General features: G+C 38.5%; 3 protein-coding genes and 1 pseudogene across 3 annotated transcripts; 2 read left to right on the forward strand and 2 right to left on the reverse strand.

Annotated features, from left to right (window-relative positions):
• Positions 1–1,169: 1,169 nt before the first annotated feature.
• Positions 1,170–1,280, forward strand: LOC116265087 (U6 spliceosomal RNA; annotated as a pseudogene).
• Positions 1,281–2,353: 1,073 nt separating this feature from the next.
• LOC116265039 (AP-1 complex subunit mu-2-like) lies at positions 2,354–8,640 on the reverse strand. The gene is made up of 11 exons (XM_031645559.2): positions 8,238–8,640; positions 6,702–6,848; positions 6,399–6,461; positions 5,985–6,161; positions 5,790–5,893; positions 4,938–5,045; positions 4,718–4,814; positions 4,461–4,558; positions 4,226–4,367; positions 3,980–4,102; positions 2,354–2,554 (listed from the first exon to the last, which is right to left on the reverse strand). The coding sequence occupies exons 1-11, from the start codon at positions 8,364–8,366 to the stop codon at positions 2,456–2,458; spliced, it is 1,287 nt and encodes a 428-aa protein (XP_031501419.1). The 5' UTR covers positions 8,367–8,640; the 3' UTR covers positions 2,354–2,455.
• Positions 8,641–9,093: 453 nt separating this feature from the next.
• Positions 9,094–16,101, forward strand: LOC116264834 (protein ANTHESIS POMOTING FACTOR 1). Its single transcript, XM_031645251.2, has 11 exons — positions 9,094–9,232; positions 9,357–9,440; positions 10,701–10,801; positions 11,329–11,438; positions 11,527–11,593; positions 11,677–11,776; positions 11,997–12,113; positions 12,190–12,327; positions 13,840–13,921; positions 14,767–14,816; positions 15,338–16,101. The coding sequence occupies exons 2-11, from the start codon at positions 9,366–9,368 to the stop codon at positions 15,497–15,499; spliced, it is 1,002 nt and encodes a 333-aa protein (XP_031501111.1). The 5' UTR covers positions 9,094–9,232; positions 9,357–9,365; the 3' UTR covers positions 15,500–16,101.
• A 5,083-nt stretch (positions 16,102–21,184) lies between these two features.
• On the reverse strand, positions 21,185–23,310 carry LOC116264833 (LOB domain-containing protein 25). Its single transcript, XM_031645248.2, has 4 exons — positions 23,003–23,310; positions 22,356–22,699; positions 21,935–22,189; positions 21,185–21,358 (listed from the first exon to the last, which is right to left on the reverse strand). The coding sequence occupies exons 2-4, from the start codon at positions 22,691–22,693 to the stop codon at positions 21,349–21,351; spliced, it is 603 nt and encodes a 200-aa protein (XP_031501108.1). The 5' UTR covers positions 22,694–22,699; positions 23,003–23,310; the 3' UTR covers positions 21,185–21,348.
• Between the last annotated feature and the right edge of the window lie 496 nt (positions 23,311–23,806).

Below are 23,806 nucleotides of genomic sequence, written 5' to 3' on the forward strand. Positions count from 1 at the left end.
AGTGCAACATACAAGTTGAAGGATATAGGGTACGTCCACTTTGGCTCCTAAGTAACAGAAAACCTTAATTGTATAAAGGTTTACCACGAGAGCTTTATATAGAAAAGCAGCTTCCCTTAAGTAAACGTTAAGAAAAAAAAAAAAAAAACCCAAGACAAGCTTAGTTTAGCTTTTTTATTTTTGATTTCACAGGCTCCATCGATGCTGCCAGTATCAAAATCCATCTTGTTTCAGAAACCGGAAGAAATTATTCTAAATCAAAATTTAAACTAGTTTTCCTGTTATTTTGTTCAAATATTCTGCTGATTTAGGGAAGGATCGGCTGATATTGCTTAAATCGATTTTATATCGTCCGATATTTGAAAAAGCCTTGTCTTCTGTGCTCTTACCTGCATCTTTCATTTTGTTATTGTTATAATACATTGGTCTAGGCAAGCTTTTGTTGCAGTTGCAGATACAGTTCAATATGCACCAACATTGATAGCACTGGTCTTCAATACACTTGTGGTCAACAATTTTTTTAGTAACCACCAAAGATTGAGCATTTCCTTTTTCAGTTTTCATAAAGTATTATTTGCTACTGTGTACAAGTGAGAGTCTTACATGGCTTCATCTCACAAACCCCTAAAAGTCAAACTCAGAGGCCATTTGACAACGAAAGAATTGTGTTCCTGCAACAACTGTTTTTAAAATACACGGTACACTTCGTTTGGTTCTAGAAAACGTTATGCAAGTAATTCAACAAGTAAACATTAAACATAACATATTATATTTTATAAAACAAGAATAAGGTGCTTTTTGAAACATACATTATAGGAATATGTACTTTAACGATATAAAATCTTCTTACCAAACATTCTCTCATAGCCTCCACACAAAAGCACATGGTAAAGAACTTATCGACAAAGTGTGTGCATTTTTAATATAAGACAGGAGAGGAAAAAACGGGAAGAACAAGTCTGGTCACGCTGCTAAAACTGGGGGCTTGGTGGAGAGGAGCTATGGGGGAGGCGGCGAACCGGCAGTCAATCACAATTTCCCAAAGTACTAAGTGTAGTGTGGAGCACAAATCTCCATCAAGTTGCAGAGACTGTGGTGGAGCATGCACCGTCTCGTCAACTTGTGATTTCCCTGTTAAACTAATAGCTGAAAACATGAAAGCAGCCGGTGTCTCTGTATTATCCACGGAGACATCGGATAAAATTGGAACGATAACAAGAAGATTAGAATCGCCCCTGCACAAGGATGACACACACATATCCCTCTCTCTCTCTCTCTCTCTCTCTCTCTCTTTTCCAGTTACCCATGTGGTGTTCGACCAAGGTTTCCTGCCCCAAGCGCAATACAATTATACAGCAGACAGGAAAAGCACTGCGGGAAAGATATTAAAACTTAAAGAAACTTAAAGATGCAGGCGTTTTTTAAAAATATCTATGCGGTCCTTATAGAAAAGAATCCAGTACTTTAAATATGAAGCTTGTTTCAACACAACAATGACATGGCCCAAACACCAATCTCAGGGGTACAGAACAACCAGAACATGGTGCGCTAAGCATGTGGGTTGGCAAGTCGGAAATGGATAGACAACTGGGCACTTATGCTCATCATTAAGAGGGGAAGAAAGAAACAAAGAAAAGAACCATTAGCATCCTGATGAGGAAATGGCCAGATGCTTAAATAATATCTGACTGTGAGTCCAAGTCCCAGTTGTTAAAGCTCTTATCAGACTCATGAATTTGGTCATGGAAGACATACGTATCAGACAAAAAAATTAAGAACCTTCGTTTTGTCACTTGTGGTTGTTTACTAACTATTTCTTGGCAAACGTATCCTTTAGCATGGTTCACGGTTCAGAGACTGACAGCCGGAGCATGGGGTGGCCCCTAATGTCTCACAAGTTATGGACCTTTTGCCCGACTATGGAAGGCCCTGAACGAAAAATCCAAAAACCACATATCCGTGCGAGGAATCCTATTACAGGCTTTATATCATACTAAATATGCATCATGCAGATATAGTCATGGACGTAGTTTTGATAAATGAAGCAATAGCTTAAGAGGAAACTGACGGCCAACCCAGAACCTACAACTATCAACCATTAAATCTAGGCCAAAACAGGCTTAAGGAGTAAGAAAAACTGTTAAATGGGTCATATCCCTCTCTCATTCACCATCTCCTCCCCAAAAGCCAGTTGGATCATGCTTCTGTAACATGTGCACAATGAAAAATCCAAAACTATGGGAACACGACTTATAGTTGTCATAAAACTTGGTGAAGCAGAATCCTTTTGGTGACAAATGCATCCTTACAGCACTTGATGTTATCAACGGAGAAGAGAAAAACCAGAACACGATAAAAACCAAGCTAAAAGCCATGAATGAATTAGACAGCATGTTCAGATACAATTTGCAAAAGTTGGTAAATCAATAAAGCAATATAGGAGGAAGTAAAAATGTCACGCGAGCCTCAATTCATATTCACCAGCCATGGTTATGTATCTCACCCAAGGAAGGGCTTGATATCCACTCTTTTCAATGATTTTAAGGTACCGAACCTACAACATCAACAACAGGAAAAAAAAAAGATTAAACCATATTTCAAACAGATGGACAAAGAATCAGAATCATTTTCCATGATTTTGAACAGATTAGCAGATCATTCAGCTCCATTATCACCAACTTTTTTCTCAGATTATTAGTGGTGTTTATAATTTTACACTACTCCATGAACACTTAAAACTTTCATCAACCAGTTTGCTGGATGAGTCATGGCCAAACACCACTGATTACACACGAATACACAGAAACAAATATTCCTATATCAGTTCAGGAACATCCATGCACATGCACACATACAGAGGCATGAGAAGAGATACCTAGAAATAGAAACTATTGTGCTTCAAGCCATTTATATTTTCCCTATCTTCCTGGATGTGTGAGATGGGGATAAAAGAACCAATTTAAGAGAAATCAACACTTAGATGGATCATCACAAAGTCAAGACAAAAGAAATACAAGAATGTCAATATTTTGAATATATGGAAATATTTACTTGAGATATTCATAAAGTTGGGTTGCCAACAGAGGCCGTACTATCAACAATACATGGTTATATCTGATTTTAAATTTGTTCAGGAGGTTGATGTTTAACTGTTATAAAAACGCAGCTGCTCTTTTAACCTTACTTCCTTTGAGAAGGTTCTGAGTATATCAAGCAATTATTTAACTGTACACTTCCCAAACATTGTTCTAGCCGGTTTGACGATCCTATAACTGTAGGACTACACACGATATTGAATCCAACTCTAACTGGCACACAATAAGTGCTTATCATGGCTCTGGGTGATTCTGCAAGCAGGAAATTGAACACTATCAATAACAATAATTTGCCAAATTGTGAGAGTCATATGAATGGTTACTCCATGATTGGGATGAGCACATCTTTTTCCCTTATTCTGGTAAAGTTTTTCCTTCACTGATCATGTCCTTAGTAGAAAAATTAGTGAACTAGATGTGGCATTTTAACAAGGAACTAATAAATGCTTGTATGGAAATAATGAAACACAATTTACTGAGGTATGTCTTCTAAATAATGAATAATTTCTAACACCATGTTTGAGTAGTAATTGTCCTGCTATCTATATCTTTCCTGCCTGTTCAATATTTGCTATGTTATCATGCAGAAATAATCAGAGGAAATTCTATCTCCATTGAAAAAGTTGGAGTACCTGTGCCTTCAAGTCGGTGGAAGAAGATGTTGCTCTACATATACAACTATAACATACTCAATCTTGAGAAGCTAAGAACCTCGAGTCAATAGGCTCATGGAAACCAACTTAGTTCATTTCAGAATAATTATATAACCATTAAAAACATGAAATAAAATCCTCTCGAGATGTATCCATGGATTATTGTCCACAATTCGTGAGGTCAATAAGATACCAACAAGAGGCAAAATCCACACAGGGACAAGAAAAAACCTGTATTCCTGAGACTGTGAAGTATGGAATCTCAAACTTCACACGAATAGGAGCCTTTTTCTCTGGTGTTGCTTCTTCTGAAGTTATACTTGGCAAACTGAACTCTGCACGCAACATATACTCCTAGACGACCAAATAAAAGATCAATGTAAAACTAAAATGAGAACTTAATATTGCAGATGATTACATGGAAAAAAACCTCCAAACAGAGCCTAGAACAATGTGATTCAACCAAACATAACACACCTTTCCACCAGGAAATGACTTTATTTTCCATACAAATGCATCATTTTCAGGAGCATATGAAGCAGATCCCATAGAAGTCCGTACATTAGGGTTGGTGGCATCTGAGGGCACAGGAAGCTCAATTTCAACATTTGTTGCAGTGCTGCAGACAATCATTCCAGCAATACCATGAAGCAATCAGGATTGAATACTAGAACCAAAAGAGAATGCAAGCAAGAACTATCAAAGAACCTACCTACGTTCCTTGAATTGACTCCTGGCCTTAACCATGAATTCTATTCGGCTTCTTGAATGCCTCTCTACTTGAGCTTCCACCCATATCAAAGGTTTTACCTAGAACAGCTAACAGTTCAAGTTTCATGTGCAGGGGAAGGAAAGAGAGAGGGAGAGAGTGAGGGAGGGAGAGACAGAGGGAGAGAGGGAGAGAGAGAGAGAGAGAGAGGGAGGAAGAGAGAGAGAGAGAGAGAGAGAGAGAGAGAGAGAGAGAGACACCTGAGTGCTAAGCCTGTATGTCATCAGATCGAAAGATCCATCAGGAGGTATAAAGGATATTGTTCGGTCATTCTCAAAACGAGCCAAACGCACACATCTAGAAAAAAGACAAACTATGAGGTTAGAAATTTATGTTCCTTGTTATCTACTGAAACAAACATGCATGAGCCAAAATAGCTCTTAAGGAAAAGGAAAGGAGGGAAAAAAAAAATCTACATACTGGTGGAACTTTATGTCATCCAGATCAATTGCTTTGCCCTTTGTCGTTCGACCTTGAGCCTCCAAAAGTACACGATCATTCAGCCCTAGCTTACACTCTGGCATTCCACTGAGAAAATAAGGATACATTAGTTCTTGTTTAGACTTGCAAAGGATGGAGAGAAAAGTGGCACTTGTTATATGCTGACTATTCAATTAAAATTGAAAGTACTCTCAAATAAGCCACTGTCTATTCCTTTGTACAGCACAGATATATGCATAGACATATATGCACCCTCTTCAGGATAACATATTTGACAGAGACACTATTCTGCAGAAACAATCTCACTCATTTCTTAAAGCAGCAACCAGATGACCTTCACTAAGATGCATAGTGATATGATATATCCTCCAACAACTGTAAGAGGATCTTCTCTAACTTGGCAGATAAAAGAAGTGCTATGAGAAATCCAAGCACCACAGACAGCCCGACTGCTGCGACTCATTGGTAAGGGACATACATGGGTCTCTGCAATGTGCAGATTATGCATAAGTTTCCGCTCCAGCTCCCCCAGCACATAAGAAAGAGTCATATGTGAAAAGGTATTGGTTTGCAGAGATACTTTGGGCTTGACTCGGATGTGTCTAATACAAAGTCACCAATGGCTAACTGGAAACAAATGGCTGGAAAGAGAAGGATAAAAGGCTTGATGCTTATGATCCAGGCTATGATCATCAAATGTCTCAAATCTCATCGAAAAGGAAAAATTATAATGTTTTCTTTTTCTCAGGTTACATGAAAAAGAAAAATCGTTACATTATCTATGAGGGAAAGATTGGAAGATGCCATGCACAAACCAAGAGAATGATATACCTCAAATATGTTCTCATTTTCAAGGCACCAACAACATCAGATCGAATAATCTGGCCATTGCTATTTACAAGTATGTTGACACTTTCCACCACATCCAAAAACACCTGAAATGTGATAGGCTCTAAGAGCTTAAAATACAGTATCACTAATCAAATTTAAACAAATACTCATAGAGGAAATAGAAATTAGACCCACTTCATTTTTCTTGTATCTTATTCCCTCACTGCGCCATGATACAGCATTAGTGACAGCCATGGGAGGGCGTTGCATGACTTCCATCCTATAAGCATCCGTTTTGATAAACTCACTAAGAATCTTTGCCTCAGTATACTGAGGATAGCCAAAATCCATCATTTCATCAAGCAATTCATACTGCAAATAGGACCCAAATCAGTACATGCAAAGCAAGTGTGCTTCTGTAGGAAATGTGTGGAGCATCTATCATGTATTCATGTTTAATACTTCCAATTTTAGCTTGACTTGACATGGCAGAATTGCAGATACAGCTCAAGTTTCATGTATATATAAACAAGTTAACATTCCTAGTGAGAATGTACCTTTTTTGTATAGTTTTAGAGGATGATGAAGATAATAAAGAAAAGGGCTTACCACAACAACAAAATTATCTCTAAGAGATTCTTCTTCTAACTCCTCAAAGTAATGCTTGAAAACCTAGCACAGTGCAAACATGAACAGAAACGTCAAGGGATTGATCATAAATATTAAGCAAATACACTGTGAGATACAGAATACCAACTCATTTCAAGATGTTCTTGAACTACATTTTCTATATATGGTGTGTCCTTAAAACATTCTATTAAATGAAAGCAGAAAAAATGGAATACAAACTGTGAAATGCGAATGAAGGCTAATACCAAGAATCTAGAAAGAATTTGTATCAAGAAACCTTACATCAACCAGCCTATGCAGAAACAGGAGAAGACTTGCTGCATTACAATTCTGTCTGGCAGCTGTCATGAGATAAACATTATTATGTTGAATGAACATGTATGTAACACCATCATCATAAACAACTGGATTGTGAGAGTCAGGGTCCCCCTGTCATATGTAATAAAGAAAAAAAGAGTACATCACCATAAAGATGTAATTGAATTTGCCTTTTGGAGAGTGAACCTAGTAATCAGTTTAAATTTGTATAAAGAACCAAAGCAGCAAAGCAAATCCAAGAGAATAAAATGAAACAGGAACATAAAACTTTCTGAATGAGTTTGACATATTGTGCCAGAAAATGAAAGAGAACCATAACTACAAATAAGTAAACTAAAAGCAACAGTTACAGGTTACAAGAGGAATGTGTACTTGTATCAAAATCGTTAACCATTCTTTTGCAAAAGTGGACCATGTTAACATGATTGACTAGTTGTTAATCATATCTGCACATCAACATCACACCAGATCATAACCATGATGGGATTGTGTCTTCTACTTCTATGCTTGAGTGCTGAATATACATGTGCAGATAGCAAAATTTTGACACAGATGTCAGTTAGGGATTTTGACCATGATAAGCAGTTCACAGCATCACCTTAGAGACAAGATAATTGTGCACTTATTCATTGTATTTCAAAGTAATCATTATATAGTCAGTAGTAGAAAGGAAGCATAAATTTTTCTAGTATAGAAAATGTAATTCTGGGGAAAGGTAAAACGCCAGTAATGTGCAAGTTTTTTAATGTTTTCTTCTTTTACAATGAGCGGACCACTTAATGTCCCTGCTCCAGATAGGCAACCACGAGTAAGCAACGAGTCAACAACACCACGCGATACCACGACTTATGGGGGCAACACCGTGGACAATGTCCGGGTTCAGAGAAGATTTTCAGAAACAGCAAATGCATGAAATCGACTTTCTTGAAGCAAACCACGCTGTTCTCCTTTTAGCATGCGCTTCTACCGAGATGGTCTATCAGCTCTCAAAAAAGTTTCCTTCGCTATGGCGAAAACAAATATGTACATCATAAGCAAGATCTTAGAAATGAGTAGGACAGAGGTGGTTATTGATTGAGGAATGTTCTCCTGATCAGCAGTAGAGATAAAATAGATCTGAATTCCAGGAAAGCCTCCGACAGCTGGCAAACAAGAGAAGTAAAGACGAAAGTAGAATACTCTAAATCAATATACAGTAGATCGAAAAATATTGAAGAACCAGGGATGCAAATCATGAAGAACAAAATTCAGCATCAGAATTGCAACCGGCGAATCTAGGTGCAGCAAAACAAAAGGAAACGGAACGGAGCACAATTTAGACCATGATGCATTAAAAGTTACCATAGTTTCAATTGCAAATGAGATCCCAATCACAAACCAACAACAAAGATCCAACATATCGAAAGAAACCACCTCAATCTCGCCACTGCCCATCAACTAATCAGCAAAAGAACCTAAATTTTAAGCCAAAAAAAATAACAGAATATCCGCAGAATTCACCTCCTTCTCGATGAGCTTCATGAAAAAACGCTCTGCCTGCGTCGCCGAGACATCTCCGCGGTAGTCGCGCCACACTAACACTCTTCCCTTGATGTCGAGAAGGAAGAGCGCTGAGGTGGCCCCAGCCATTGATCCTCAGAAATTCTTTTCTTTTCACTTCCCTCTACCTCTCCTGCTCGATCAGATCGAAGGAGAAGGGTGTAAAGGAAAGCAACTGCTTTCGATGGCAAAATCCTGATAGACGGGCAGTTCAAGTGAAAGCACCCTCATTGGAACGCCTTCGATCACCCGTCAGTAGAGAAATGGAGCATTAGTAGACGCAGCAAAGAGAGGCAAGCAGCTTCAATCTACGCATGGCCAAACTGCAGAGAGAAAGAGAGAGAGAGAAAGAAGGGGGGGGGGGGGGGGGTCATGAGAGAGTATCTCGTATTTTTTTCACAGTGACTTTTCGTGTTTCTTCATTTGCGCAGAATAATTTAGAGAAGTTTCGTTTAACCGCAGAATGTTTTATCCCCATTCCATGACGGCCTTCTTTGTTCTAAATTTTTGACATAGCTCCTGCTCTCCTTTATAATTATTGCTGCTCGAAGGTGTCCGGAATTTCTTTCAACGACGACTCGACGAGTAGAATTAACAAGTAAAAACCAGACTACTCCATTGTTTTTTAGCTCCATCATTCGCAAAAATATTTATTTACATTTATCTTTTTCATTTTCTTTAGTTTTTTAGTGTCTTAATAGCATTTGCTAAAGGAAAATTTAATTTTAGTGGCCAATTTGGAAGTATTAATTTGTCACTCGCTATAACTAGGGCATGAAAATATAAATACTTCATAAGGTAGGTTTAATGTGAAAATTCCAAAATAAAAAACACGGCCGTCTCATTGTTTTCTTTTGCTTCCCGACGAGACGCTTGCAAGGGTGGAGAGCAGCCATCTTCCGGTGGCGGACGGCAGGCTTCCGGCGGCTCAACAATCTTGTTGTGTCCTACGAGAGGTAATCTCTCTTTCTGACTCTCTCTCTCTCTCTCTCTATCTATCTCTCTGACTCTCTCTCGCTCGCTCTCTTGAAAAGCGTATGGTGGTGACTTGTTTAACGTTGATTTCTTGTTAATGTGTAGACAAAGGGGATGAGTATGGCTGTCATCGAATTGAATGATGACATGGTCAGAAGCATGGCCGTGGGGGCGGTTTTCTCTGACTACGTGAGTTTTCCCTTTCTCTCTCTGCCTCCGCAAACTGCAATTTCTATGCAGTGGTAGTTTTCTTTTGATTCTCTGTGTTTTGGTACTGAAAGTATAATATACGGAATTCTAACGAAGAGCTGAAAGCTTCACTTAGTAAGAAGTAGAATCTTCCTTAGTGGAATATGCTTGCTGGATCTTTGCTGCGATTTCTCAACCGAGGATTACGCAAGGTTGGGTCTCTAAAAGAATAGAAGTCACACAGGGAGAAAATTTTCTTATTTCTTCTAGTGCTCTAAGGGAACAGAGGGCAAAAAAATGGGAAACTCGTTTTGGGAAGAAAATTTGCTATAACTAAGTTAATTGTCTAGGAACAGCTAAGGTTCACAGCTTGGAAATGTGGAGATCAAATTCCACCTCCAGTTTTATTATGACTTCTTTTTTATTAATACTTTGAGGTGTATAACTGTTGTTCTTCAAGTATCCACGATATTAGGAGAATTCTTTAATGTTTATTTTTTGGGTGAAGGCGAAGTTCCTTCTGCGGGTAGATTTACTCCTTTGCTGTTTGGAACAAATGGTCAGGATGGCAAATGGTGAGGGTGTTAGGAAAAGCAACCCGGACCTACACCAAGATAGGGACCAAAAAAGCAAAACGCCAAAGTGAAAGCACACAAAATGACATGGGGATTTACTTGGTTGGAAACTTGGATGAAAGCCCTTCTACTTCCACTGTCTAGACCTTTTGCTGTTTTTTGGGATGATCCTACGTCTGCAGCTGTACTACATACTTCTTTTTCTTTTTTCTAACAAGATATGAACTCTTTTCCTTTTAATGTATGAAAATGCTAATTCAAAATCATATATATGTCCCTCAAAAATTTGCCATCGGAGATCCACCTTGACCCCTGAGCAGAGTGTGCTTCTCCCTACAAGACCTGCTAACTAACTGCAAAGTTGGGACCGTGCAAATTTAGGAAACATTCATGAAAAAGAATTATACTTCATATTTCAATGTCAACATATCTCCCTCACAAATTTTTCTTGTTAGTCACAAATTTGATCTCCCACGTACTTCTTCCATTTAAGTATAGGCTTGCACCCACGTCTAGTTTTTACCATCTTTGCTTAATGAATTCATCTTGAGCTAAATAGCATGCATTCTCTTTTTTGGTTCTAAGAAAATGATTGTTTTTTTCTGTTTTTTTTTCTTCAGATAGGTTTCCTCCTGTACTTAATGGTTACTTTTCCTTTTTATTATCTCTTTTTCATGTTGTACAGGCTGGGAAAATTAGCTCAGTTGATTTTCATCGGAAAGAAGATCTATTGGTTACAGCTAGTGAGGATGATTCTGTGCGGCTCTATGATATTGCTAATGCCACGTGAGTCATTCTCTCTGGCAAGGCTGTTTTTTCATCTGTGCTTCATGTATCTTACTTATTTCGTACATTGATAACATTAGGTTTTTCATTCGGAAATTTTCCTGTTTTAATTAATATTGCATTTTTATTGGTTGACTTTTTATTTTCACCACGTAATGCACCTAGTCCTGCCTAGGTTCGAGGACGTTAGTCTGTTAAAGAAAAAAGCCTAATCTGTTGAGTGCTTAGGTGAGCCTAGGCACCCTAAGTGATGGCTTATGCACTTTTAAGTGGCTGTGGCCTAGACATTCTCAAGTGGCAAGTTGCTTAGGGACAACCAACATAAGTGACCAAAAAAGCCTATGGGGGCCTATCACCTAGGTTTGTTTTTAACAAAATAGTATGTATATGTGTATTTATGTGTCTATCATTTATCTGATATGTATTTCATTCTACTGTTAGAAATCTAGATATCCATTATCCTCTTGATAGAGGACTTGCTTCTCTTCATAGGATTGTTGATCCCATATGCTTCTTATTGAAATCAGGCTGCTGAAAATGACATACAACAAAAAACATGGTGTTGATAGAATATGCTTCACACATCATCCAAGCTCGATTATATGCTCTTCAAGGTACAATTTTGCTGCAACAAATGGTAAGCTTCACAATGCCCAACTTTATGGTATAGAATCTATATACTTTCATGTTTTATGGACAAATGACCATTTTTCTTCTTGGACTAGAATCACTGCGTTATCTTTCTCTGTATGACAATCGGTGTTTGCGTAACTTCAAAGGCCATAGAGAGAGGTATTATGCTGGAAAATCTTCATTTCTTTCTTTCCAATGCTGATTTTTTTTTTCTTATTCTCATTTCTCTTTTCTGGCTGCAGGGTGGTTTCTCTCTGCATGTCACCTGTCAATGATAGCTTCATGTCAGGTTCAGTTGATCACACTGTGCGACTGTGGGATCTTCGGGTGAATGCTTGCCAGGTTAATGTTTTATTGCTATATTTTTCCATTTTGCATTGCAGCTGCCTTGAGTTATCTTTATTTCCTGCCCATATTAACGTTCCCATAATTAAGGAAAGGGAAAATCGTGGGTCTTACAATCTTTGCTGTTAAGAGTGACGAAAAGCATCATCTTCAGATTGGTCCTTCCAATATTTCGTATCACCTGATTGTTATTCATGGATTCTGCTATAGTGTGCAGGGACTTCTACGATTGCGTGGCCGGCCTACTGTTGCTTATGATCAGCAAGGACTTGTATTTGCAGTGGCCATGGAAGGAGGGGCTATTAAGTTATTTGATTCACGGTCTTATGACAAGGTCTGTAACTAGATTGAATGGTGCACAACTCTTTTATAGTATTCCAGACTCATTGCTGCTATTTCACAAATCACAGGGCCCATTTGATACTTTTCTTGTTGGTGGAGATAGAGCAGAGGTCTGTGACATCAAATTCAGTAATGATGGCAAGTCAATGCTCCTGACTACGACAAACAACCACATTTATGTTCTTGACGCATATGGTGGGGAGAAGGTCTGTCGTGCATCTGCTAAGTAGCCTTTGGGTGTAATGTCTAGCTGAAACTTATCTGTCTGCTATGGTATCTTACTTTTTATGTAGTTCCTGTGGACCTGATGCTTACACGTGCTCTAGTTTCATTTTTGCTCATATTTGTTATGTTTGTGACATGTGACTCTGATGGTAATATTGGATTAAATGAATACAAGGTCTTCATAATAGGCAAGGATGGTGTCTGACATAACTTAGGTCTAATACATTCTATGATTGAGATACCTCTGTCAGTGTTAACTGTTAAGTACATTAGGTACATACGCATATGTGATTAGAAAGTAAGATCACCCTATAAAGTTTGATATGTTAAAAAATGTATGTAACAGGGACTCTTCGAAACAGTTGCAGCACTTGGGTGCGGCAACATACAATTTTTTTTTCTTTTTCATTAGATCACTGATATAATCATAGGTTTCCAATTGTTTTTTTTTTTTTGGTTTGTGGAATATATATATATATATATATATATATATATATATATATATATATATATATATATATATATATATATATATATATATCATCACGAAAAGCATGTATTTTTTCAGAAAAAGCACATTAAAAATGTGGAAAATAAGTTAACCGAAAAAGGCAAAAAACATGTTTTTTTTTTGTAAAAAAATGCCAAAACGAAAAGAACACATTTTTTTTTGTGTTTTTTCATTTTGGATGTTTTTATTTGTTTTTTCATGTATTCTTATCTTGTTCTATTTTTTTTTTGTATTTTTCACTTTTTTACATTTTCTACTACCACATCTTAATTCTTGCATTTTTCTTTTAAGATCTTCCTTTTTTATTGTTTAAAATTTATGCACATTTTCCCGAGAAAAATAACTCTGCCATATTATATCCGAGAAAACCCAAGTTTGTATCAACTGTATCTCGGGCTATAATTAGAAAAGAGGTAATGGTTAATGAAAGTTGAAACATGGTTCTCTTAGCTGTTGATAAACAGAAATAGATGGAAGGTAAAGTAAGATGTCAAAGCACTTGGCCATTCACAAACCAAAGCATTAAGGTTTTGCTCATTGGGACATAACTATCCTTGTTTCGTAAACATAACAACACCTTTCCTCACTTCTAATGTTTCTGAGTCTTCTGATTCATACCCCATTTCTTGTGCATAATGTCCTCTTCTAGTTACAAATGTAGATTGACTGATAGTTTCTTATTCCTCAAATGGTCCAAATTGCTAACCTTATTCATCAGTACCATCTGGATCTGCGATCTGGCTGTCTTGATGTATATGTGTTGTCTGGATTCTGTCCTATGCTTCCATTGTATATCTTGTTTCAACAACTCTCATAATGTTATCACGTGGCAATTTGCTAGAACTTCATTTATGTATGCACTCTCTTTGTTCTGTTGTGTTACTTCTCAAATAAAAGGTTTGCTCGGTGTTGAAGTAATGTTGTTTCTTTTAACCCTTGTGATGGCTAAGGAAGCTTCTAATGTTTTGTTGTTTATGTCCAGAAATGTGGATTCAGCTTGGAATCATGTCGTGATTCCACAATAGAAGCAACTTTTACTCCAGACGGACATTATGTTGTTTCAGGTAGCATATAATACTGGTTATGATTTGTCAGTTTCTCGCTGTTGATATTGGCTCTATGGCGTATTCTTATCCATAATTTGTTCTCTTTAATTGTTCTCTGAGCAGCATCCTGTGATTTCCTGCAAAGTAAGTTTGATGAAGAATCAGAGCTAGATTGAGAAATACTAGTCTTATGTCGTTTAAGTTTTATTTACATGCCCTGGTTATACTTTTTTCATGACATCTATGGACTGTTTGCTGCTTTCAGCAATTTTCTGTGGCGTACATTTTCTATACTTTCAAATTACCAGAAACCTTTTCTTCTGTTTTTCTAGGGAGATCATCAATAAGATTGCATGAATATTAATGTGAACGTTATACAGTTTTCTTTACCTTATTTGCCATGACTGTTTTGTTCAAAAGCTTGTGAGTCGTACAACTGTAACTGGCAAAAACCCATGAGAAAATGAGAAATAGGACTGTTCATCTTCTGGTAGGTTTTTGATGTCAAAAGTTTGAAGGTTGCAGTAAACTTACGTTGAATCAGAAGCTTGTTGAGTTCGTAAGATATGAATGGAGCAATCAGTTTGGTCATATCATTAGTGCTGTATTAATAGTGGGAAATTCTGTACATGATACTGTTTTCTTTTTTTTTTTGTTAAAGCTGCATGATTAGTAGTCCATTTCAGTTTCTTTAAGCCTGCTACGTTGCAGCTGCAATTTTAATTTGAGTAGCTAATCCTTCTTTGTAGAATCTAGGTTCTTGTGCTATGTTAAGATTTGCTTATCTTTGTGAAACTTACAACAATTGAAGGTCCCTGGAGATAATCTTGGACATAAAAAGTTACTTTTTGTACCTGATGCAGGATCTGGAGATGGAACACTTCATGCTTGGAGCATTGACACAAAAAATGAGGTAATGATGAACTAAATGTACCTGAAGCATGAAGTTCCATTAATATATTTGCACAAAGTTTATGGCCTAGGTCCCCAACCCTCCTCCTCGTCCCCCACCACCCCAGCCCACCACCCACCCTCTCCTCTTTCTGCTTGCTTCCTAAATCCTAAACATGGGTGAGATGGAATTAAGTGCATGGCTACATTTCTCTGCATCGGTACATTATCTGGGTTTGTGATTAATCAGGTCATTTGTGAACCAGTCCGAAACTGCTGGTCAAGGCCTTTAAACGCTATAACAGCAGTCTGGTTGTTCGGTGGTTCAACTAAACGGATGCATGGTAAGGAAGGGTATCATCATATGCCTAAGCAAGATTTAGGATGTCATAGTTGGAGATATGCTTCAATTGGATGACATTATAGTACTCTCTATGTCAGCCCATGCTGTGCAAGTGATCTCATCTTTGAGTTGGGTTTATATTTGACACTGATGACATTTTGGAAAATTTTAATGATGCCACCGTGTTGTTTCTTTTGCAGGTGGCCTGCTGGAATAATCATATCGGTGTCACACCTTCTGTGAAGTGGGCACCACGTCGGGTTATGTTTGTCACTGCATCTACAATTTTAGCTTTCTGGATTCCTGATCACTCAAAGATGAATTCTGGATCGACTAGCAATGATGTGGACAGTAGAGTATGACTCTGGTTATTGTTTCCCATAACAAGTCACAGTCGCGTGCCCCTGTCAGAGGCAAAACACAACACTGGCAAGTGGAAGATTAGAAATTCACTCCAACTGTCGGTTGTTTCCGTACATTCTGCTTGCTGAGGGATGGAATGAATAGCAAATAGTGCTATAAGAAAATCACAGAGCTCATGAAGCAAGCTCATCCCTCACCAAGAAGAAAAAAGAGAAGTAAAGGAACTCATGTTTATATGATTTGCCGTTTCTGTTTTTTGTTTTCCTTTTTCTCCAGCAGGCCCCCGTCAAAGAATATGTGAGTATTTAGAGGAGACACCGGGGTATGGAATTTGATCAGGTGATTAATTTTTGCATTACATAGCGTTGCGTCTTATGTGCAGAGTTAATAGCAGAAGAGTTATTTGGGTGTGCCGACTGTAACTGTTGGCAGGAATGTTGATCTTATGGTGAATGATTCTGTGCATTTTTGTCTCCATCCCCTTTCTTTTCATGAAACTGTGCATCGTCCTTCGCGTTTCCGCATCTTGGCACAGTATCATCATCATTTCATTAAAATGCCTGTGGACAAAGATACCTTTATGCACACATCCTTATTTTTATACTGGACAGTCGGAATAGTTCATCCAGGAGCTTGACCGTGTTTTTGCCTCTGCAGTTGTTCGTGCAGGTTGATTGAACCAACAGTACATGTTGGTTGAGATGTGTAAATAGACAAAAAAAAATTATCATATTTCCTTTGAAAAATCAATGAGACTAATAATAATGATAATAATAATAATAATAATGCCTGGAACCGCTGTATGGATCACTGAACTGAATTGGTTTCTTACTGGTTCTTGCAGAAAGAAGTCACCTTAAATTCCCGTTTGATGATTTTGTTTCATTCTCCTGTCCACCTTCAGCACGAGTTGAAAGTTATGCCTTTGTCCTGTAGTTCCCGCTGCACGAGACCAGAAAACAGAGAAATATAGAGCATAAACTATATTTTGTTAGGATAAAAAATAAAAGTAAAAACTAACCGCTTTCTTGAGGGGAAAATCCCTCCTTTTGGAACATGGGTGTTTGTCTTGATTCATGCACTGAAAAGGTAGACTCCAAATGGTTATTTTTCCTGTAAAAAATAGCCTTTTATACTTGAGGTTCATGCTTCAGGACTTTTTTATTTACAGTACAATACAAAAAAATAGTGCATTAAATCATAACAACAACCACAGGTTTTATAACATTGACCCTCCTTTCGAAAGGACTGCATCACTGCCCTGTGTGCGCCACCCCTCGTCACTTCAATTGATTACTCAAGTGACATGTCTGGTGTGCGCAGACAGGTGAGATCGGTAAGAAGCAAATGCTAGACAATAGGCAAGGCCTTAAACAGCCAACAGTTGCGAAACGCCATTCGTGGATCTGACCAGTTGGGTGTTCAGATCCATATTATAACACCCCACAAAGGGTCAAAGCCTGACATCAAGTATAGATCCTATGCATCCAAACATAACAAGCCCTGCAGATCTTTGATTTTATTCGTATTCTTTGCCCATAAAGGTAGGGAGACCTCTCCCTCAAGCACGCTTTTGCAGAAGAAACCCACCGGATCTACCCACGTTTCCCATCCCAATACAGCGTAATAGATTTTGGAGACATGAATTTGGATCCTGTCGTGTCCAACGAGATCAAAATCCATGAATGAGACCGTAGTTGGCATAGGACACTATGGTAACGGCAATCACTTGTCTTGGATAAGGACACAAATAAAAAACATTTGATAAAGAAAACAGACAGAGAGAATTGTCATATACCTTTCACTGAATTATATATAAGTTCCTTAGTTTATGTGTTCTTCAAATATGACGCCCAACGTGCTGTACGGCAACTTTAAGCTTTCTTTAACAAATAAATTGCACCAAGATGGACCTAAAAAAATATAAAATTCTGGAAAGAATCATAAAAAATCTGTTGTGTAAACTGATCCTTATGAAGATTTGATGAGTTGATATGGCTAAGAGATTGATATGAAACTCCTAGAAAGTTCATGCATTTTGAAACTTAATGATTTTTGTTAGACCTTATATTTCTAAAAGTCTAAAACCCATCCTCGGTTAGATTCATCAAGGAGATATTTATATGTATATAGTATCCGAATCAGATTTTTCAAATTCACAATCCGAATCTGGTATGAATCTGACTTTTAAATTCACACTGGAAGCCAATTTTTAAATACACAACCGAATTTGAACCACACTATGACATGTTAAGACTGAATTTTAAATTGAATTCAAATCCGAACCCAAATCCAATCAGATACTTATGTAAAACAAAATCTGAATCTGAATTCAACCAGATGTCATTACTTAAACCCAAATCCTATCCCATTTAACTTAAACCTTTTTTCCCTACCGATTTTTTAACGCAGTTTGATTGGAAATCTGATCCGAATTCAAGACATCCATTAACGCAACTCTTCTTCATTCCTCTCTCTCTCTCTCTCTTTCTCTCTCTCTCCTTTTTTTTTTTCTGCCATTACTACGCCCTGTACTCATGGACCCACCTGCCATGGTGGCAACTTTCATTCATGAAAATTTGTCTGATCGCTCCCTGGTCATCCCAATACATCATTGATGAGTGGTTGTTGACAGGACCCACTTCACGAGTAAGTGTGGGATCCATTTCCTGCCCAATCTACTTCACTGTGGATGACTCAGTGCGAGACCCCCACAAATCTTCTGGTCCTTTCCTCTATGATACATCATTTTACCTTCAGGCCTTGATTCAAATCTCATATGCGGACTGTCCATTGATTAACATTCCTTCTGCTCATTCTGTAGGGTCGCTCCAACTACAGTGGCATCACCCAAAAACAAAATCGTAAGGGCCAGTTGCATAGATTTATGGGTGCCCTCCTCTGAAGGTGGTAACCCCACAAAACTTTGTCCATCATCAATTTGTTTTTTTGCTCTAATTTGTTATCTGGTTTGAGTTTCCATTGCGTGTTTCCTTCTTATGGGGATGCAGATGAGTGGACTTCATGTTGGGAAGACCGATCATGTGATCTTTCGAAATCATCTAGATATGAAGATCTAGCAGGCATCTAACAGAAATTACCATAATGTTCCTTCAATGGCACATTCTGCCTTTTCTCCCCCATGTGATTGATGGAACTGAAGGATTTGGAAGCTCCTTTCATCGTCCGTTCATCATTTTAATGGCAGCATTCTTCTTTTCACTCCCTTTTGTCATTGATGAAACTGCAGGATTTGGAAGACCCTTTCGTCTACTTATGGAAGAAAGGGATCATTCTGACATATTGGCACATCGGCAATAATTTGGAAATAAGACATTTTTTGAAAAAACCTGCTCTTCTTCCCCTTATCTGCTCCCCAAGACAACAACGTTCTTGGAAATAAAGATTGATAACCAAATGGCTTTTAGTAGAAATTTATTCCTTCCCTCCTGCCTGTAGCGCGTCATTCAATTGAAGTATTTGGTCGAGCTTGTTTTCGGAGAAACGACTACGTTTCATCTTCCTCTCTCCATTGTTCAGAGAGAGAGAGAGAGAGAGAGAGAGAGAGAGAGAGAGAGAGAGAGAGAGAGAGGCCAAGTTGGGTTCAAATCACAGGACAGAATTTCTGGGTTGGTATCATTTTGGCCCCGATTCCCACGTCCCTCCTCTCTCTGACTAGTTTCATTACTTCGTTACAGTTCACGTACAGCAAGCAGAGGATGTCTCTCTTCCCTGAATCTCTAGTAATGTTGAAATAAAAATCCCTCTCTCTCTCTTTCTGTGCATGTGCATTTATGATGTACTCTCATGAGCGACTTGAAGAATATTGATGCAATTCACCGCTCTCGTGAGTCATGCCGTAAGGGCATTTTTTATCATAAATGGACTGTACTGGCCGGCTCTGAAACGTTTGGTGTGGTAAGTGTGGATTATCTCACCACAAGATAAGAACAGAAGAGGCACAGGGTGAGGGTAAAGCAATCTCTAGAAGGTCGAATTGTGATTCCCACATGAATCAAGAAACTATGTGCCGTAGGATGACTTTCACATGGTGGGAATGCAACAAAAGCAAGTATAATAACTGCTGGTTGTTACTGCTTGAGCAGAAAAGACAGTATCGCCCACTGCAGTTGCGGACAGGCTTGATCAGAAGATAAAAGACACAGTGCCACCATCACTTCCTTCTCCATTCGTTCTTGGAACCAGCAAAAGAAAATTGCAGTTTTAATTAGAAACTGGAGATCGCCTACGATTTTGTTTGGCTAGAGAATCACATGATGTTCAGTTTCGATCAGAATAGAAAAAGTCATCGTCTTTATAATAAAAAAGTGGAAAAGAAAAAAGGGGGTACGTGCAAACATCCAAAAGATGCGTTCCCTTCTTTTATGATAACTGGGACGCGACCTTTTTCCTATTCGACATTGAGAAAATAAGTGTAAATGATGGATCGACGATGGTTTGCATGATCTTTAGTTCTATTTATGCTTGACGAAGTGAAATCATCATTCATTTCTTACAAGCAGTCTGATGGTTCTAGATGGTTGGGGTGCTTTTTCTTAAATTAATTAAAACATTTTTGTGGGGAAATGTAGAAGTTGAAAGATTGCTGAGATGATAATGAAAATCTTCCAGTGTCTTGAAAGGTAGCAAATGGAATGATGCACAGTGCGATCTGCTAATAATTATTCTGCAGGAAAACAAAGAGCTCAGCCCGATTTTCTTTTAATGCCTCGAGACGGTCAGTAAAATGAAGCACATATATTTAATTAAGCACAACCATGTTTCAGATTTTGATTCTTATGTAACGTTCATAATCAATCTCGTGACATACAGACACATATACACACACCAGACGACCAAATCTAAGTTCTTTTTGTCTCTGCATGTGTTATATACATATAGAAAGTGAGAGAGAGAGAGAGCAAGTGGAAATGGTTAAATCTATATATCATTAATCCTTAACAAAGACAAATGCATGGAAATTGAACTCATTTGTCGTTGTTGTTGGGATTTTTTTTTTTTTTTTTTTTTTTTTTTTTTTTTAATGCAATGACGAAGTCACAAAACCGTTGCTGAAATTCTTTGCTTGGCTTTATGCTTGCATGAAACAGGCAAGTAATGCATCTGGTGCCAATGAGAATAGAAACAGGAACAGACTAAATGCTGTGCTAAGTTCTAACACTTTAGCTTGCAAGAAAATGGAGGACCCAATTCAGTGCTTGCAAAAGTACTTGGATTAAGTGGAGCTTTAGAACCATACCATTTGGTGCAAGCGTTGGCGAAACCAGAAGAGAAAACCATAAAATTTTCTATATTGGCGCAAAACAAGTCTTCTGTTTCAGCAAAACTGGAAAAACACGAATCTATATAATACTAACAAATTGCCGTCTTGTTGGTGTCTGCTCAGGCCACTGATCGCACACAGAAGCGGCATAAAAAGCAATGACAAACAGAAAAGACGAATGTTTTCTACTATATTTACAGCTGCATGATAGTCCAAGATAAATGAAGGTGAAGATTCTTTTTGCACGAGTAAATCAAACTGGGGAGTCATGATTGTTGATATTTATGGAAACGGGCCAGCCACAGTTAAATTACTGTAGCATATAAAGATGCAAGGACACTCGTGAAATAGCAATTTAAAAAAAAAAGAAGTAGCAACGATGGAAGTGATTGTCTGCAGATGTTACATAAATACCATGACATTCAATAGAAAATGACCATGAAAGCAATAAGCTATTAATGGTGGCTATGTGCAAGCTTTACAAATATTTCGGGCATTTTCAGGCAACTGAATCTGTGCAGAGAAAATGGCAGACCTCCATAGGCTATCCCTCTCTTCATTGCTTCACAAGGTCCTGGTAACCACAAGTAGTAACACGAAAGTGGTTAATTATACACAGTACAAAACTAATCTTAGAGAACACATTCCCGAGTTTGTATTAGTGATGTATCAGCTATAAGCAACGACGATTAAACCGTCTGAAGCATCATGAAAGAGAATAGTAACGTCTGTGCTCTTTAAAGTTTAATCTGTTCATAAAGAATCATATATTTAATATATTTAGCAAAGTACTTTACAAGCTGTGGGTTATTTTTGTGCTTAGGTGCGATAAAGAACAGTGGTGAATATCACACTGAAAAATGTTTGTGAAGAGAATCAACTTTCGGTCAAAAGTTTCAAGCCAAAACTTGAAGTTTATCTTACTAAATGCATGTAAAAGTTTCAGTGCAACGAGAAGATTACGGTGTCCTTTGAAGGTTGAAGTGTTTCACCTTCAAGAGATGAAATCTAGGAATAGCGAATTCTCAGATGCCTATGACTGCTTGCTGTGTAAGCGCGTGTAATGTACATGCCATGCCCTTTGGGTTGGGTTGGGGGGGGGGGGGGGGGGGGGGAGAGAGAGAGAGAGAGAGAGAGAGAGAGAGTTCACATGTCTCTTCCACTGCCATCTCTGGTGCTTCTCCAAGATGCATATGGCGGTGGATAATAAGAAGCTTGGTAATTGGGGCTCCCATTTGCAATCATCCTTGCAAGATCAGTGTGCCTACTCCTGGACTGTGCCATAGGAAGCGCGGCTGCCATGGATGGTGAAGGTATGGCTCTGGGGATTTCAGTTGGTATGCAAGCGTAGCGCATGAGGTCGGCGTTGGCTGCATCTAATTCCTTCTGCAACTGGTGAACTTGCCTGATGAGAAGCATTAGATCATTGCTTAGCCTTTCAAAGTTTGATCTAGCTCTTTTTCCTGTAATTTGTCTCTTATTCGCACCTTTGATTAGGATTTAATGCATGAGCTCATAAATTAAGTGAAAAAGTTTGAGAAAAAAGGGAAGGAAGAAAGAGAGGCGCATGCCTTTGAAGCACGGAGATGGCACCAACGCAACCATAGACGGGATCCTTCATCCTCGCTTCAGCCTCATAGGCAAGAGAATTCACTGCATCTTCTCTTTGATGAGGCATCAATTCATTCAACAGCTTGCTTACGTTGCTTGCGCCGAAGATCTTGTGAACATTAGCAAACTTCTGGGGCTCTTCTGGAGGGAAGTACGGTGCAAAAGTGCATCCTTGGATGCATTTCCTCCTCAAGAATTTGCAAGCAGCACATGGGGAGTTAGGGTTTGATGATGAGGAAGAAGATGTCGTTGTTGTTGTTATTAAAGATGATGGTGATGATGAAGACGACGATGCCATTTGGTACTGCAAAAGTTTGTCAAATCTTAGAATACTGGTCTGGATTATCTTGGAAAAGTGTTGGAACTCAAGAGTGACTTAAGACTATCGCAACCTTTCTTCTGAAACAACAGCATGCCTTGTGGGATAGTTTGCTTATAGAGTAGTTGAAACTGCATATGTATAACAGATTATACTAGTTGTAGCATTCAAAATCCCCTCCCAAACCGCGAAAGAAAGCAAGAACCAGCTTCATTATTTTCTTTTCAAAGAAGTGATAAAGTACAGAAGATCAGCACAGTAGAAAAGCACAAAAGAGAAACTCCATACCTCCCCTTGGTGCAGCCTGTGAACTCCCAAAATGGAATTTCCCCCACTCTCGCTATCTCTCTGTCTCTCTCATGCATACACACACACACAAACTCACACAGAAAGAGATGGAGAAGAACTTATAACCAGGAGGGGTTTAGGTTCAGAAGAAGAGAACAAGACGCAGATGGGGACTGGGGTTTGTGGTCAATGGAGGAAAGAGTGGGGTCAAGGGTTAAGCAAAGGAATCTTAATTGGAAAGGAAGACCTGCAACTGAGGGACAAATGGGGAGGCAACACCAACCAAGAAGGCCAAACGCATTTCTTGTAGGGAGAGAACCGAAGGAGAGAGAAAGGACAAAGCCTAATAAATGGTGGGTACACTAAAAAGCAGGACTATGACACTGCACTCATATCAGCAGCATAAAGACTCAACAGTCGCCATGCCCTCAGAGTTTTCATCGCACAACCCCCACCACTACCAACTACATCACAGAGTCTCCATCATCATCAACAACAAAAGCCCAATAATTGAATTACTAATTGGCCATGATGGTATCTTATTACTTTTTCTTTTGATAAGCAGTTTTGGATTATGCAGACGCGTACGTCTGGGGGGTTCGGGAACGAAACCGTCCAGCCCCTGCAACAGTTTTGGATTAACTTGGAAGAGCCTGTTCGAAGTCATCAAGCAGTAGGGTTCGCAAGCTAAACATTTATAGAGACCTACTGTTTCCTTTTATATAAGGATTGCAGTTGCACATACCGGGCTAGGTTCACGAGCTAGAAATCTTCCTGTTCGAGGATATCTTGGCGTTTCGGGTG

The sequence above is a fragment of the Nymphaea colorata genome, chromosome 11 (assembly GCF_008831285.2).
Source record: "Nymphaea colorata isolate Beijing-Zhang1983 chromosome 11, ASM883128v2, whole genome shotgun sequence".
Classification (NCBI taxonomy): Eukaryota; Viridiplantae; Streptophyta; class Magnoliopsida; order Nymphaeales; family Nymphaeaceae; genus Nymphaea; species Nymphaea colorata.

Bases quoted from the DNA above. Each gene is read 5' to 3' on its own strand.
- LOC116265039 (XM_031645559.2), bottom strand. From the start codon at position 8,366: ATGGCTGGGGCCACCTCAGCGCTCTTCCTTCTCGACATCAAGGGAAGA. The intron at 4,368-4,460 runs GTAGGTTCTTTG...GATTGTCTGCAG, and splicing joins AGTCAATTCAAGGAACGTAG to CACTGCAACAAATGTTGAAA. The intron at 4,103-4,225 runs GTGTGTTATGTT...TTGGTCGTCTAG, and splicing joins AGTCATTTCCTGGTGGAAAG to GAGTATATGTTGCGTGCAGA.
- LOC116264834 (XM_031645251.2), top strand. From the start codon at position 9,366: ATGAGTATGGCTGTCATCGAATTGAATGATGACATGGTCAGAAGCATG. The intron at 9,441-10,700 runs GTGAGTTTTCCC...CATGTTGTACAG, and splicing joins GGGCGGTTTTCTCTGACTAC to GCTGGGAAAATTAGCTCAGT. The intron at 11,594-11,676 runs GTATTATGCTGG...TTCTGGCTGCAG, and splicing joins TTCAAAGGCCATAGAGAGAG to GGTGGTTTCTCTCTGCATGT.
- LOC116264833 (XM_031645248.2), bottom strand. From the start codon at position 22,693: ATGGCATCGTCGTCTTCATCATCACCATCATCTTTAATAACAACAACA. The intron at 22,190-22,355 runs GCATGCGCCTCT...GCTTCTCATCAG, and splicing joins GCCATCTCCGTGCTTCAAAG to GCAAGTTCACCAGTTGCAGA.